The following is a 17,310-nucleotide window of genomic DNA, read 5'->3' on the forward strand; positions in this document are numbered from 1 at the left end:
ACAGGTAGAAACATGGGTGTTCTTCATTTAACCCTATTTATGCATATCCATATGTTCCCTTTACCCTCATTTACAAGTGGAAACATCTTTTCTGCATCTATCCAATTAAACCCTTTCATAATCTTGAAGACCTATGTTGGCCTTCTATTTTCTAGAGAAAAGAGCCTGCTTGGATCAGGCAATAACTTAATTTTTTGCAACTTCTCCAGTACCTCGTATCCTTTTTGTAATATAGGCACCAGAACTGTACCATGTATTCCAAAAAGTCCTTTACAAGTGTCAGGAAACCGAGGTGGTTTAAAGTAATCTGTATTTGTGGATATTAGAAACAAGATAAAGCTTGATGCAAGTTTAATTTTGAGTTTCTGTATAAGAAAGGGTTAAAACTTTAGATAGCTTCATGTTAAACAAAGATGCCAGCATGTCTGAGAGTTTTGGTCACTTTAAAACTGTGCTTGCATTGTAATTAAAGAATTTATGATGTGAAAGAAAATGAGGTTTAAAGAAAGGCTAGGTTGCTGAGCAACCAGGGGTCACCCTAGGTTGGAAAGAACGTTCAAGTTCAGTTTTAAACTGGACAGAACAAGGGAGCATACTTCCCCAAAGTCCAGGGAGTTGGGCAAGGGAGCAGATTTCTATGTCTCAGGAAGACAGCGAAGTTAAAGGAACATAGAAGAAGATGTTGAACAAGATCCTGTTGGGTGAAGTTGAAGTAGAAGCAGAGAAAGTACTCTGATAGCTGCAAGATACAGATATAAAGTGAGAAGCCAGACACCGGAGGTAAATGTTTGGTGACATCTTGATGCAGCCTGTGAAACAGTAATGGTCTGTTGGCATGACTGAGTTCTGAGATAGTGTGGAAGCTTCAATGCACGTGGTAATCCAAGACAGAGAAAAAAGGAGCAATGTGGATCTTTCTTAAAGGCATCCAAGATAAAGCGTTTGGGAGAAGATGCCATGGTGTGCTTTTCCAAGTGTGGATTTGGAAACACTCAAGTGGAAGTCAGATTCCACTGAGATCAGTTGGCTCACAATGTGACGATTATCTAGGAGGATTTGATGAGAAATCCACAGTTGTATTGGGTGGCATCTGCGACTTGGTTTCAAAGTGTGGTGTGTCTGACCACAGTTGACCTGTTGGTTTACATGGACTGTGTACTTATTGAGAACATTATTGGTATAAAATATGTTTTATACCTTGTGTTATCCTTGAAAACCTTGCACATCTGTGAAGACATAGGTGGGGTGAAGGACTATGGTATTATAGTTATTCTTTTCAAGTTTAATAAGTGTTTTTATTCATTTGCTAAAAGTTAATTGGCAGTCCAAAGACTTCATCCATGTTTCTAAGCAAAAAATAAAAGTTACAGTCGAATGAGCTGGAGTTCCATTCTGGGACCAGACTGTCCAGTAGTAACATTAGCTGGGATTGTAACACATACTGTCATACTAACGTACTATCCCTGCTTTTCAATTCTGTTCTAGAAATTAATACCAGTGCTTGGTTTGTACTTTTAATGACGCAGTTAACTTTCATTGCTGCTTTTAATGATTTATGAATGTGTACCCATGATTCCGTTGATTTTTGACCCCATTTGAACACATTTTCCAAGGAATTATGACCTCCGTAATCCTTCTACCAAATGCACTATTTTACATTTAACAATATTAAAATTAATTTGCCTTTTATTTCTTCAAGTTCTTTCATACTTTGTTTTGTTTTGCAGTCTTTTCAGTATTATTCTCCCTAGTTTGGTGTCACCCAGTAATTTTTTAATTATTCGTCAAATTCCAAAGTCAAAATCATTATGCAAGTATTGAACAGCAGTAATCCCAGCACTGAACGGCATTTTTCATATTCTGCCATTCTGGGTACTACCTTTAACCCTGAATGTTTTGTAGCCAGTTTGCAATCCATTCTGTGTCGACTGTGGTTGAGTTGCTAGCACTTTTGTCTCCAAGTCACAATGATCGAAATATTAGCCCTACTTCCAGGACTTGAACTCGCAAATCAAGGCCGACACTTTGTGCAGAACTGAAGGAGTGCTGCACTGTCAGAGGTGTTGTCTTTCTAATGAGATGTTAAATCGAGGGTCTTGTCTGTCTGCTTGGTTGGATGCAGAAGATCCCATGGCACTATTTTGAAGAAGAGCAGGGAAGGTATCCCTAGTTTTCTACCCAATATTTATTCCTCAATCAATATCACTAAAAGGGATTTCTAGTCATTATCACGTTACTGTCTATGGTTGTTTGCTGGTTGTGAATTGGCTACTGTATTTCCTACATTACAATACCGACTGGACTTTTAAAGTACTTCCTTCAGTGAAAGGACTGAGGTGAATATTGTGGTGTTCTGGAGGCAGGCTGGCCTCAGTTACATTCAGTATTCTCGATTTTGTGCACAAGTGGTGAGAGCTGCCTGAATACCCCAGTACCAAGCAGAAACCAAGAAAGCAGCAGATGTAAATGACAAAGTCAACAAGCTGAAATTGTAATGTGACCGGAGCAGCTTCCACAGACCTGATCTTTTGAATATGAGAACTCTTTGACTAATTGTCCTGAAAGATGGAACTGCAAATCCATTTGAAGACTGTGCAAAACTGACCGAATACTAATTAAAATATAGATCTTATTTTAAAATAAATAAAGTGCTTTGAGGTGTCCGGTGGTTGTTAAAAGCACTATATAATTGTATGAGTCTGTCATCCAGTACATTATCGAAGGCCGTTTAAAAGTCCAAGTTATTACAATGTTATTGCATGTATGGCTGGGCAACGTTGAATTGCTAGGTGGATGAAATTTACGAGACATGCAGGGAACAGCAAGGAGGTAATTTTGAATCTGTTAACATTTGCATTTTTATTTTTGCACTCATTCACTCGTTTATCACAATGCTCTTGGTTCTGGTTCTCGCATAGAGGCACTGTAATTAGACATTATGCATTCATGTGTGACCTGCTAGTGTGTCTGGTGGAACTCAATGCTCTGTCTGAGCCAGTTTGCTGAAACAGTTAAAGTTACCTTTAGATAATGTTATAAGGCTGATCCTTATAATGTTAACATTTTAGTTGCCGTGTCACTTCCATATATAATAGGTACTGCAGTTAAATGACTGCCTTTTACAAGTTGTTTTCATAGAATTTACAGTGCAGAAGGAGGCCATTTGGCCCATCGAGTCTGAACCGGCCCTTGTAAAGAGCACCCTAATAAGTTCACACCTTCACCCAAACCCCGTAATCCAGTAACCCCACCTAACCGTTTTGGACACTAAGGGCAATTTAGCATGTCCAGTCCACCTAACCTGCACGTCTTTGGACTGTGGGAGGAAACCGATGCATCCGGAGGAAACCCACGCAGACAGGGGGAGAACGTGCAGACTCCGCATAGACAGTGAACGTGTAGACTCCTCACAGACAGTGATCCAAGCCGGGAATCGAACCTGGGACCCTGGAGCTGTGAAGCAACTGTGCTAACCACTGTGCTACCGTGTAGCCCATTTTATCATTGACAAAACCAAACCGGAGTTTTCAATGTATATTTGAATATGCAAACTGATCAGCATTTTTAATATATAAAAGTGTGAATATAATAGAACTGAAAAAATTCTTCATTGCAGACTGAGTTTTAATTCTTTCAGCTTATGCTCGACACCTGGAATGAGTCAATCTTCTCGAATATTAAGAATCGTCTTCAAGATAGTGCCATGAAGTTAGTTCATGCTGAAAGACTAGGAGAAGCTTTTGACTCGCAGTTGGTTATTGGAGTTAGAGAATCCTATGGTAAGACTTTACTGTAATAAAGTATTTCTCGATTAAATAATTATCCTTTCAAATGAATAATTGTCTGAAACTCGCAAGATGTGCGGTACAAGAGACTGAATGTTGGCTGGCTTTGCTTAAATATTCTTTTCGAAAAACTGTTAAACTTACTTCATGGTTATGTGGTCTTCTAGAATCATAGAAAAGTTACAGCACAGAAGTTACAGCTCACCTTGCCCATGCCAGCCTGAGGACACCCAAGTGCCCTTTTTAATTTCATCTTCCTGCTCCCAGTCCATAGCCCTGCAGCACTTAAGGTACAGGTCCAGGTACTTTTTAAACGAGTTTAGGGTCTCGAACTCCTCTACCAACTCGGGCAGTGAATTCCAGACACCCACTACCCTCTGCATAAAAACAAAAAGTTCTTCCTCGTGTCGCCTCTATACTTTCTGCCTCTTATCTTGAATCTATGTCTCCTGGTTCTAGAATTCTCCAAAATGGGAAACAATTTTATCCTGACCATTCTTATTTCTTCCCCTCATAATTTTGTACACCTTAATTAAGTCACCCCTCCGTCTTCTTTGATCCAAGGAAAATAACCCTGACCTATCCAATCTCTCCTCGTAGCTACACTTTTCTAGCCCTGGCAACATTCTTGTATTTCTCCTCTGCACTCTCTCCAGAGCAAGTACATCCTTCCTGTAATGTGACCAGAACTGCACACACTACTCCAGTTGTGCCTCACCGGTGTCTTACACAGTTCCAATTTAATATCCTTACTTTTATATTCTATACCTCTGCCAATTAAGGAGAGCATTTCATATGCTTTTTTAACAACCTTGAACTGTGTCTTCAGGGACCTGTGTACTTGTGCGCCAAGATCTCTCAGTTCATTTACCCCTCTTAGTATATTCCCATTTATTGTGTACTCCCTATAACTGTTTGACCTCCTTAAATGCTCTGTGTGAAATTCCATCTGCTACTTTTATCGCCAACTCCAATCTATCTATATCATTCTGGAGATTGTAGCAATCCTCTACACTGTCCACCACTCGGCCAATCTATGTGATGTCTGCAAATTTCCCAATCATGCTCCCCACATTCACATCCAAATCGTTAATATAAGGGTCACAACTCCAAGCCCTGTGGAACACCACTTGAAACAATTTTCCAATGTCAAGGACAGCCATCGACCATAACCCTTTGTTCCCTGTTATTAAGTCAACTTTTATCCAGTTCAGTACATTGCCCTGTATCCCAGGGGCTTTCACTTTCTTGACCAATCTGCCATGTGGAACTTTGTCAAACATCTTGCTAAAATCCATTTACACAACATCCATTAACTCCTCTTGTCGCTTGCTCAAATAATTCAATCAAATTTGCAAGGTAAGACCTGTCTTTAACAAATCCATGCTGACTATCACTGACTAGTTGATGCCTTTCTATGTGACAGTAAATCCTATCTCTCAGGATTGACTCTAGTAAGACTAACTGGCCTACAATTGCTTGGCATTTCCTTCGATCCCTTTTTAAACAATGGGACCACGTCCACCAGTACCTCCCCTGTATCTAATGAGGAGTGGAAAATCATCCTCAGAGCATCTATTATCACCTGCCTGACATTCAGTAGCCTCAGAAACAATCCATCTGGCTCTAGCGACTTATTAGCTTTCAATGATTCCAACCCTTCGAGTACTTCCTCTCTCTTTATGCTTATGTCATCCAATATCTGTGTTCCTCCTGGACTACTATATCTGTGGCATCCATTTCCTTTGTAAACACTGGGACAAAATATTCATTGAAAACCCTTCCCACAGCCTCTGCATCTACTCACAAGTTCCGTTCATCTCTGATAGATCCCACTTTTTTCTTAACTAACCATTTGCCATTAATATATTGGTAAAACGTCTTTGGATTTTCTTTACTTGCTAATCTTTTTTCATACCCTCTCTTTGATTCCTTATTTCCTTTTTGACTTTGTCCCTGCACTTCCTGTATTTGTCTAGGCTATCTGCAGTGTTTAGTTCGTTGTGCCTATCATAAAGCGTTCTTTTTCTGTTTGATCTTCCCCTGTATTCCTCTAGACAACCGGGGGGGGAATCTAGATTTGGCAGTACCATTCTTATTTTTGGAGAGGACATGTCTACTTTGTACATTTAGGAACTCTCCTTTTAGTACTTCCTACAAATTTATCCTCGAGCAATGCTGGCCAGACCGCATCAGCCAAGTTCCTTCTCATTTCTGCTAAATTTGCCTTCCTCCATTTCAGAATTTTTACTCCTGTTTTATCTTCTTGCAGTTATTTTTTACAAATGTTGCAAACCTATGCTACAGAACCTGTTAATACTTCTCTCTGTTTAAAAATAATTGACAGTTGGAGCAGGTTCAATTAAGTGCGTACACAGAGAGCTCTATTTTCTCAGAGCAAAGTAGGTTCAGCAGACAGCTGCAACTGGGGATTTGAGGCTGTGATCAGTTCAGGAAATCTTGACTAGCCAAATTCATTTGCAAGTCACAAATGTGTACATGATAGAGAGAAAAGAAAAATCCATCCAAGTTGTACATTGGTATATGCTTTAATCGTGGGCCTATTTTGTTTTTATTTTACATACCAATATAAATGTTGCAAAAATACCATGCACAATCTCTCTTTACCAGATTATTTTCTTTAATTGCAGTAAACCTGTGTTCTAATCCAGAAGATAAACTTCAAATTTATCGTGATAATTTTGAAAAGGCTTATTTAGATTCAACTGAGAGATTCTACAGAACACAGGCCCCATCTTACTTGCAACAAAATGGAGTACAAAATTACATGAAATATGTAAGTTATACACAATGTATGAAATACCATTATTTCTGAATACAGTAATGATAATTTGAAAAAGGTAATTTTAATATAATGGGATTGATTCCAGCTCTGGTGTCCGAACGAGCTCTGCATTTAACTTGCATGCACAGAGTAGAGGAAGGGACCATCATACAGGATTTCCCCCTCCTGACTATTACTCAGTAACACCTGTTATAAATATGCATATTTACGAACATACAAAATGGGAGCAGAAGTAGGCCATTCGACCCCTTGAACCTGTTCTGCCAGTCGGTAAGATCATGGCTGACCTGTTTGTATTTCGAGTTCCACATTCCCATCTACCCCCAATAACCATAGATTCTTGTTAGGCAAGGGAATCAATCTACCTCTTTCTTAAAAATATTCAATGACCCCACTTCCACTGCCTTCTGAGGCGGAATTCCAAAGTCATACAACCCTCTGAGAGAAAAAATTCTCCTCCTCCTCTGTCCTAAAAAGGCGATCCCTAATTTTAAAACAATGGCCCAAACTCACCCACAAGAGTAATAATGGTCAAGACCATTCAGGATATTGTCTACTTCAATCAAGTCATCCCTCCCCTCTAAACTCCAGTGAAAACAAGCCCAGCCTGTCCAACCTATCCTCATAAGACAACCTGCTCATTTCAGTTATCAATCTAGTAAACCTCTTCTGAACCACCTCCAGTCCATTTGCATCCTTAAATAAGGAGACCAAATCTGCACACATTATTTGAGATATGGTCTCTCAATGCCCTGTATAACTGAAGCACAACATCCTTACTTTTATGTTCAATTCCTCTTGTAATAAAGGATAGCATTACATGAGCCTTCTTGATTACATGCTGTACCCACATGCTAGCTTTTTGTGACTCGTGCACTGGAACATCTCTGTACCTCAGAATCCTGTAGTTGTTCTCTATTTAAGTAATACTTTTTAAAAATTCTTCCTGCCAAACCGAACAACTTCACATTTTCCACATTATACCTCACACATTTTTCCACATTATACTTCAACTACCAGATTTTTGCCTGCTCACTCAACCTATCTATATCTGTCTGCAAATCCCTCGTCTTCTTAACAGCGTACTTTCCTACGTATTTTTGTGTCATCTGAAAATTTAGCTACCGTGCTTTTGCTCTCATCTAATCTAAGACATTGATGTAAATTGTTAAAGGTTAGATATCAGTTTTCCAAAGGTTGTAGCACGCATTTAAATGGAGGTTAGCACATAATTGTTACTCCTTGAGATATTCGCGAATCAATGAAACTGTACCCTCTAATGGAATCAATAAAACCACGTGGAAAGGGAGAAGGAAATAAAATTGAGCTATATTAAACGTAAGTGAAATCTCTTTTAAAGGCAGATGCTAAATTAAAAGAGGAAGAGAAGAGGGCACTTCGATATTTAGAAACCAGACGAGAATGCAACTCAGTTCAGGCTGTAAGTATTTCTCTTGGTGTTACTAATTATGCATTTTAATGGTTTCTCCAGATTGTTCTGCTTTTTCCTCCCCTGCATTTACTTGAGCTTATTCTGATATACACTCTCTGCCCAGTTAAATTGCTCTATGTTTCTGCTGCAGACTAATTACCATTATTCCAGAGGTGAGGCGAGAATGACTGTCCTTAGAAATCTTTGTTTGGGTGGGGGAGGGTAAGGTCAACAGGGAGTCTTTCTCCTTCAGCTGAGGAGTGGGAGGGGGGGGGGGGGGGGGGGGTCATTGGTAGGTGCCTTTGGGCAGGGGCTGCTACGCTAGCAGGTTATGCTGGTGAACGGAAGTGAGGTGGTGGGGGAGAAAGCCGAGAGGGGTGGGGGGGAGGCTGTTGCGACGTGGCAAGGGGTGAGGCATGACATGATCATGGGCGGAGAAAGGGGCCATCTGAAATGGACTAGGTACATGGTGGAATTAAAGGGGCAGGAGTTAATTGGGAAAAATGACATACGGTAGAGGGGATTGGAGGCATAAGCCGCTGGTAATGTGGAATGTCCAGGGACTGAATGAGCCGGTTAAAAGGTCACGGGTGTTTGGGGGTGGTCTTTCTGCAGGAGACGAACCTCCGTGTGAAGTACCAGGTTAGGTTAAGGAAGGGTGGGTCGGGCAGGCTTTTCACTCAGGGGTTTGATTTGAAATCGCGGGGTGTGGCGATTCTGATGAGCAAAAAAATGGGATTTGTGAGTGTGAAGGAGGTGAGGGATCCGGGTGGGAGATATGTGATTGTGAGTGGGGTATTGGAAGGGGCACCGGTTGTGTTGGTAAATGTGTACGCCTAAAATTGGGATGATGTGGGTTTTATGAGAGGGTTGCTGGCAGCAATCCCGGATTTGGCCACGCACCAGTTGATCATGGGAAGAGATTTTAACTGTGTCCTAGAGCCGAGGGTGGATAGGTCGAGCCCCAGGTTGATGGGTGAGATACAAATGGCAAGGGAGTTGGGGGGGTTTATAGAGAGGATGGGTATGGTGGATCCATGGCGCTTTCAGAACCCAGGGGGAAGGGAGTATTCCTTCTTTTCACATGTCCATAAGGTGTATTTGAGGATTGATTACTTTGTAGTGAGTTGGGAGATTTTGGTTGGGGTGGAGGGGCAGAGAATGCGGGGATAGTTATCTTGGACCATGCGCCTCACTGGCTGGAGATTCGGTTTAGAATGGGACGAGAGCAGAGGCCGGGGTGGTGGTTGACTCAGGGTTGTTGGCGGATGGAGGTTTCTGTGATGAGGTGCGGGCAGCGATTAAGGAGTATATGGAGCTGAATCAGAATGGGGAGGTATCGGCGTCCATTTTTTGGGAAGCACTGAAGGCAGTGGTCCGGGGGGAAATTATTTTGTTTAAGGCCCGTGCGGATAGGGAAAGGAGGGAGGAACATGACCGTCTCGTGAGCAAGATAGTGGAGGTGGACAGGGAATATTCGAGGATGTCCACCGTGAATGGATTGGCGAGGAGGAAAAAGTTGCAGGTGCAGTTTGACAGGCTGACAACGGGAGGGCGATAGGGCAACTGTGTAGGGCAAGGGAGGTGCAATATGAGTATGGGGAGAAGGTGAGCCACATGCTGGCGCACCAGCTGCGGAGGCAGGCTGTGTCCAGGGAAATATTGAAGATACGGACTGGGGCTGGGGATGTGGTGTCAGAGCCAGGGAAGATAAATGAGGCATTTAGGAAGTACTACCAGGGACTTTATGAGGCGGACTCGGGAGGAAGGGAGGTTTCTGGACGAGCTGGAATTTCCCCAGGTGGAGTGGAGGAAGCAAAGAGGCAGGCGTTGGAGAAGCCCCTGGGGCTGAGGGAGGTGCTGGATAGTATCAGGGGTATGAAGTCTGGGATGGCCCCTGGGCCCGATGGGTACTCGGCGGAATTCTATAAGGAATTTGCGACGGACCTGGCATCACATCTATTGGGGGCATTTAATGAAGCACTGGAGAAGCGGGAGTTGACGGAGACAATGGTGCAGGCAGTAATCTCACTAATTCCGAAAAAGGGGAAGGACCCGGTGGAATGTGGATCGTATAGGCCCATATCCCTATTGAACACGGATATGCAAGTGTTGGCTAAGTTGTTGGCGGGGAGGATGGAGGAGTGTGTCCCCGGGGTGGTGGCAGAAAATCAAACGTGCTTCGTGAAGAGCAGGCCGCTTGCGAGTAATATGAGGTGGCTGTTGAATGTGGGGATGAATCCGTCGGGGGCTCTGGAACCGGAGGTGGTGGTGTCCATGGATGCGGAGAAGGCATTTGGTCGGGTGGAGTGGCGGTACTTGTTCGAGGTTTTGGGAAGGTTTGGGTTTGGGCCGAGATTTGTGGCACCAAGGGTGAGGGTGAGGACGAATGATATGAGCTCACAAAGCTTTGACTTACACAGGGGTACGAGGCAGGGGTGTCCACTGTCACCGCTGCTGTTTGCACTGGCCATAGAGCCATTGGCGATGGCTCTCAGGGGGTCGGCAGAGTGGCGGGGGATTATGAGGGGCCAGAGGGAGCATCAGGTGTTGCTCTATGCCGATGACTTCTTGCTGTATGTTTCGGATCTGTTGGACAGTATGGGAAGGATTATGGGCCTGCTGGGGAGGTTTGGAGGGTTCTCCGGGTACAAGCTTAATGTAGGGAATAGCGAGGTATTCCTGGTGAATGAACAGGGACAGCGGGCTAATTTAGGGGGGATGCCATTTATGGCAGCGAGGGATAGGTTTAGGTATTTGGGAATTCAGGCAGCGAGGGAATGGACGGAGCTCCACAAGTGGAACTTAACGAAGCTGGTGGAGGAGGTTAGGGAGGATCTTAAGAGGTGGGATACACTGCACTTAACGCTGACAGGGAGGGCCCAAGTGGTGAAAATGAATATTCTGCCGAGGTTCTTGTTTATCTTTCAAGCCCTCCCGATGTTTATACCAAAGGCCTTTTTTCGGAAAGTGGTCACGATCATTTCTGACTTTGTATGGGCGGGGAAACTACCGAGGGTGAGGAGGATCCTGCTGCAGAGGCAAAGGCAGCGGGGGGGTTGGCATTGCCGAACTTGCTTCATTATTATTGGGCGGCGAATGTGGACAAGGTGTGACGGTGGTGGGAACGAGAAAGGGTAGAGTGGGTTAGGATGGAGGAGGAATCTTGTACGGGGTCTAGTTTGAGGGTTATGCTGACGGCAGCGTGCCAATGGCTCCGAGTAGGCATTCAAGGAGCCCAGTGGTGCAGTCCACAGTAAAGATATGGAATTAGCTGAGGAGACGTTTTACATTGGAAGGGTGTCGGTGCTAATGCCGCTGTGCAAGAATCATGAGTTTGAACCGGGGGGGGAGATGGATAGTGTATACAGGAGGTGGAGAGAAGTGGGGCTGGTCAAGATGAGGGATCTGAATTTGGGAGGAAGGGTTCGCCAGTCTGGAGGAGCTAAGGGAGAGGGTAGAATCGTGAATCACGCGCACATGTTTTGGGGTTGCGAAAAATTGGCAAGATTCTGGGCGGGAGTGTTCGCGGTCTTAGCCAGGATAGTGGAGGAGGAGGTGGATCCGGACCCTTTGATGGTGATATTTGGGGTCTCAGCGAAGCCACAGCTCATGGAGAGGAGGAAGGCCGTTGTCTTGGCCTTCGCCTCTGATTGCACGGCGTCAAATTTTGCTGGAGTGGCGGTCGGCATCGCCACCTGGGATAGCGGCTTGGTTGGATGACCTGTATGACTTCCTGCGATTAGAGAAGATAAAATGAGTTAAGGGGCTCTTCAGGGGGATTTGAGAAAGGTGGGGGATGTTTGTGACCGTGTTTGAGGGGCTGTTCGTTGTGGGGGAGGAAAATCAGTTGGTTGGAGTCATAACTAGCTCAAAGGCAGATGGTTGTGGGAAATCATTCATCTCAGTTCCAGAACATCACTGTAGGAATTCCTCAGGGTAGTTTCCTAGGCCCAACCATCTTCAGCTGCTTCATCAATGAGCTTCCTTCCATCACAAGGTCACAGTGGAGATGTCCGCTGATGACTGCACAATGTTCAGAACCATTTGCAACTCCTCAGATACTGAAGCTGTCTATGTCCAAATGCAGAAAGACCCAGTCTCTATCCAGTCTTGGGATGATAAGTAGCAAGTAACGTTCACGAGACAAGTGCCAAGCAATGACCATCTGCAACAAGAGAGAATCTCACCATCACTCTTGGACATTCATTGACGTCATCTACAAGGCACAAGTCGGGAGTGTGATGGAATATCCTACGTATGCCTGGATGAGTGCAGCTCCAACAACACAAGTTGAACACCATCCAGGACAAAGTAGCCTGCTTGATTGGTACCCCAACCACAAACGATTGCTCCCGCAAACACCGATGCATAACAGCAGCAGGGTGTCCTCTCTACAGGATGCACTGTAGGAACTTTTTAAGGCTCCTGAGACCGCACATTCAAACACATGACCACTACCATCTAGAAGAATGAGGACAACAGACACATGGGAAGATCAACACCTGAAAGTTCCCCTCTAAGCCACTCACTATCCTGACTTGGAAATCACGGTTTCTTCACCGTCCACTGCTTTCAGGGCAGCACGGTAGCATGGTGGTTAGCACAATTGCTTCACAGCTCCAGGGTCCCAGGTTCGATTCCCGGCTTGGGTCACTGTCTGTGCGGAGTCTGCACGTTCTCCCCGTGTGTGCGTGGGTTTTCTCCGGGTACTCCGGTTTCCTCCCACAGTCCAAAGATGTGCAGGTTAGGTGGATTGGCCATGCTAAATTGCCCTTAGTGTCCAAAATTGCCCTTAGTGTTGGGTGGGGTTACTGGGTTATAGGGATAGGGTGGAGGTGTAGACTTGGGTAGGGTGCTCTTCCAAAGAGCCTGTGCAGATTCGATGGGCTGAATGGCCTCCTTCTGCACTGTAAATTCTATGATAAACCACATGGACTGTAATGGCTCAAGAAGGCAATTAGGGGCAATTAGGAATGGGCAATAAATGCTTGCCCAGCCAGCGACACCCATATCTCATGAAGTAATGTTTTTTAAAAAACTTTGGTCACTACAGGGCAAGAACGTGTGAGGAAATTAAAGCATAAACCAGTTATTTCAAGGATAGGATCTGAACCTGGTCACTCACATTTGTTTTGAGGTGGTCGGGGCACTTTCCTCACCCTGTGGACAAATAACTGACTTATGTTTTATACTTCCTCATTGTACTGTTGGCAAATGGCATGCTAGTTTTTATTGCAAGGGGATTGGAATATATTACTCATGATGTCTTAGAACATAGAACATAGAACAGTACAGCACAGAACAGGCCCTTCGGCCCTCGATGCTGTGCCGAGCCTTGTCCAAAACCAAGATCAAACTATCCCACTCCCTGTCATTCTAGTGTGCTCCATGTGCCTATCCAATAACCGCTTGAAAGTTCCTAAAGTGTCTGACTCCACTATCACAGCAGGCAGTCCATCCCACACCCTAACCACTCTCTAGGTGCAATTATATATGGCTTTGGTGAAACCACAGTATTTTGTCCAGTTTTGATCATCTCGCCTAAAGAAGGATGTTCTTGGCTTGGAGAGGGTGCAATGAAGGTTCACCAGATTGATTACTGGAGCGGGAGGGTTGCCATATGAGGAATGAGAAAAGGACTTGAGTTTATTGTAGCACCATTCATGACCTCCAGAGATGATGGCAAAGGGCATGGAACAGAAAGAGAAGTTAGATGGTCAGTTTAGTTGGGAATAGGATCAAAGCTGCATGAAGTGGCTCTCATGGATAAAGTGAGATCAGAGACTGGACATGGGGAGATGGAAAAATAAATGAAAGCACGCCATGCATTTACGTAGCACCTTTCAGGACCACGGGACAATGAAGTACATTTTACTGTTGTAATGTCGGAGATACGGCAGCCAATTTGCACATGGCAAGCTCTTTTTTTTTAAACCCTGCAATGTGGCAATTAGAAGATGATTTGTCTTTGTGATTTTGATTAAGGGATAAATATTGGCTAGGACACATGGGATCTTGGTTAATTGGCTCAACTGATGGTCAGCACCTTCAACAGTGTGGCACCACTCGCTTGGAGTGTCAGCCTAGGTCTTTGTTCTCACGCCTTGGAGTGAGTCTTGAACCCACAACCTTCTAACTCAGATGATGGAGTCCAGAACTGAGCTATGACAAAAGAAACTGGAGAAAGATGCTCTATAATGTCTAGGGAAACGTGGGTGTTGTGGGGTGGAGCATAGTTTAGCTTGTGGATAAAGGCAAGAGGGAAAGAAGAAGCTGAGTGGATGGTTTCAATCTTGCTGCAAAGAAATCCATGATTGGCTCTCAGTGATTATTAGTTCAGGGTTGGTCGTGAAGAAAAATTGATGATTATCTTTGACCTCGGGGATAATCCTGGAGGGGTGGGTTGTTTGACAATGTGGTCCTGCCTGTCTTATTCCTTAATACGTCCCCTCGTATCAGCTGTCCAATCTATGCTCATGGCTGCTACATTTGACTTTGTTTCTCTTTTCCATGGTCTTGATTAGAGACCGGGCTATCTCTGATCACTTCCTTATAACCTTCATCACCCACATCGTCTGATACATTCCCAATTCTAATTCCTGCAGTAAACATCTTGGGAGATAAACTTTTCCCTCAAGTCACTGGTATGGTGGCACAGTGGTTAGCACTGCTGCCTCACAGGGCCAGGGCCTGGGTTCAGTTCCGGCCTTGGGTGCACATTCTCCCTGTGTCTGTGTGCTTTTCTCCCAGGTGCTCTAGCTTCCTCCCACAGTCCAAAGATGCAGGTTAGGTGGATTGGCCGTGCTAAATTGCCCCTTAGTGTCCAGGGATGTGAAAATTAGGTTACGGGCATAGGGATGGATGGGTGGGCGGGGGAGTGGTTGATGCAGACCCGATGTGCTGAATGGCCTCCTTCTGCACTGGTGGGATTCTATGACTTGCAAACTTTCAGCAATCTAGCCTTTATTTCACTATATTCCCACTAGAGCCTTTAATCTTGTCAAGCTTTGATTATTAATGATCATGTGAAGGGAATTGAGATGTTATAAAATGTTAAAGGCGATATGTTAATAAGTTAGTTTTCATCCTTGTAGTCTCCTCTGGTATGGGCCCAAGTCCAAGGGGCTCAGATTTAAGTATATTTGGCTCTCAGCTGGTTGAGCTATTCATCAAGACCAGGCAGGACCCAATGCATTCTTCTCCCTTTCTCTCCCTCCACTCGTGCACCATGTACAAGCAAGTGTGCAATACTTGAACTTCTAATATGAGGGGCAGGACCAATAAATCTCCTGTTGGAAGTACAGTTCTAAATCCAAAACCATTCCGCCCAAAGGAAATGAAGAAAATTGAATATTGTCTGCTTTATCAAACAAATATTTGTTTTAAAATTTGAAAAATCAGGTATTTAGTTTAGTAAATCCGCACTGATGTTTAGTTTGATATTTAATACTTTTTATTTGATCAATTGATGTGTTGAAGGGTAAAATCATATGCAAATAACTTAAAATACCATTTGACAAGATAATCCATTTGACAAGAGAATCTGGATTGAACATGTGAGAATTTATTTAGGAGGCATTTCTATCTCATTTGGAAGTATGATTTTCTTAGTAGTTATTCAATCAAGCAGAAATAATTTATACATTTTTTTTTTTGCTCTTTACTTTAATTGTATATATTTTGCAATGGTATTAAGATAAAGAAAGAATGTACAACTCAAAATAATCCTACAGGATTATCATAGGTGTGAAAATGCCTCTGCATAATTTAATCATGACTCCAGCGAAGAATGTTTGAAAGAACTGTATTAATTGTAAGAGTTTCATTTCAGCTCATGGAATGCTGTGTGAATGCCCTTGTGACTTCATTTAAGGAGACAATTCTAGCTGAATGTCCAGGCATGATCAAACGTAATGAGACAGATAGTGAGTAAAATTATAATTGTTTAATTTACGAAATGAAGAATGTTTATATTAAGACGGTTGTAAAATACAAATTATTATTGATAACTATTCTGAACAGTTTCCTAATAACAAAGAACAATACAGCACAGGAACAAGCCCTTCGGCCCTCCAAACCTGTACTGGTCATGATACCAACCTTGGCCAAAACCCTCACTTCCTTGTGCCGTATCCCGCTATACCCATCCTAACCATGTGTTTGTCAAGATGCCTTTTGAACGCCATTAATGTATCTGCTTCTACAACCTCTCCTGGCAACGTGTTCCAGGCACTTGCCATCCTATGCGTACAAAACCTGCCTCGTACATCTCTAAACTTTGCCCCACGGACCTTAAACCTATGCCCCCTGGTGACTGACCCTTCCACCTTGGGAAAGAGTGCGTGCCCATCACTCTATCCATGCCCCTCATAATCTTGTAGACCTCTATCAGGTCACTCCTCAACCTACGTCTTTCTAATGAAAACAGTTTAAGTCTATTCAGCCTCTCCGCATAGCTAACACCCTCAAGACCAGGCAACATCCTGGTAAACCTCCTATGCACCCTCTCCAAAGCCTCCATATCCTTCTGGTAGTGTGCCGACCAGAATTGTGCATAATATTCCAAGTGCAGCCATACCAAGGTTCTATACAACTGTATTGAACTTTGACAAAGTGTCATTGGACTAGAAACGTTAGCTCTTTTCTCTCCCTACAGATGCTGCTAGACCTGCTGAGAGTTTCCAGCATTTTCCCTTTCGTTTCAGATTCCAGCATCCGCAGTAATTTGCTTTTATCTATACAACTGTAGCATGACTTGCCAGTTTTTATACTCGATGCCCCGTCCAATGAAGGCAAGCATTACATATGCTTTCTTGACTACCTTGTCCACTTACATTACCACTTTCAAAGATCTGTGGAACTGCACACTCCGATTTCTCTGACTTTGTATATTCCTAAGAGTTTTGCCATTTACTGTATATTTCCCCTCTATGTTAGACCTATCAAAATGCATTACCTCACATTTGTCTGGATTAAACTCCATTTGCCATTTCTCTGCCCAAGACTCCAACCTATCTTGGTCCTGCTGTATCCTCTGACAATCCTCAACACTGTCTGTCACTTCACCAACCTTGGTGTCATCCGCGAACTTACTAATCAGACAAGCTATATTTCCCCCCAAATCGTTTGTATACTACAAACAACAGAGGCCCCAGCACAGATTCCTGAGGAACACCACTAGTCACAACCTTCCATTCAGAAAAACATCCTTCTACTGCTAACCAATCTACATCCTGCTGTATCCTCTCTCAGTCCTCGTCGCTATCCGCAATTCCACCAACCTT

The 17,310-nt window shown here is 43.6% G+C and overlaps 1 protein-coding gene across 3 annotated transcripts in view; it reads left to right on the forward strand.

Moving 5' to 3' along the window:
- LOC140391834 (cullin-5) overlaps positions 1-17,310 on the forward strand; it is a 119,698-nt gene that overhangs the window by 30,528 nt on the left and 71,860 nt on the right. For all 3 annotated transcript variants that reach the window (XM_072476777.1, XM_072476778.1, XM_072476779.1), the window contains 4 exons: positions 3,638-3,779; positions 6,437-6,582; positions 7,952-8,032; positions 15,858-15,951. In XM_072476777.1, coding sequence (XP_072332878.1) covers positions 3,638-3,779; positions 6,437-6,582; positions 7,952-8,032; positions 15,858-15,951 — 463 coding nt within the window. The remainder of the gene's footprint in view (positions 1-3,637; positions 3,780-6,436; positions 6,583-7,951; positions 8,033-15,857; positions 15,952-17,310) is intronic.

Source organism: Scyliorhinus torazame, chromosome 15 (genome assembly GCF_047496885.1).
Source record: "Scyliorhinus torazame isolate Kashiwa2021f chromosome 15, sScyTor2.1, whole genome shotgun sequence".
Lineage (NCBI taxonomy): Eukaryota > Metazoa > Chordata > Chondrichthyes > Carcharhiniformes > Scyliorhinidae > Scyliorhinus > Scyliorhinus torazame.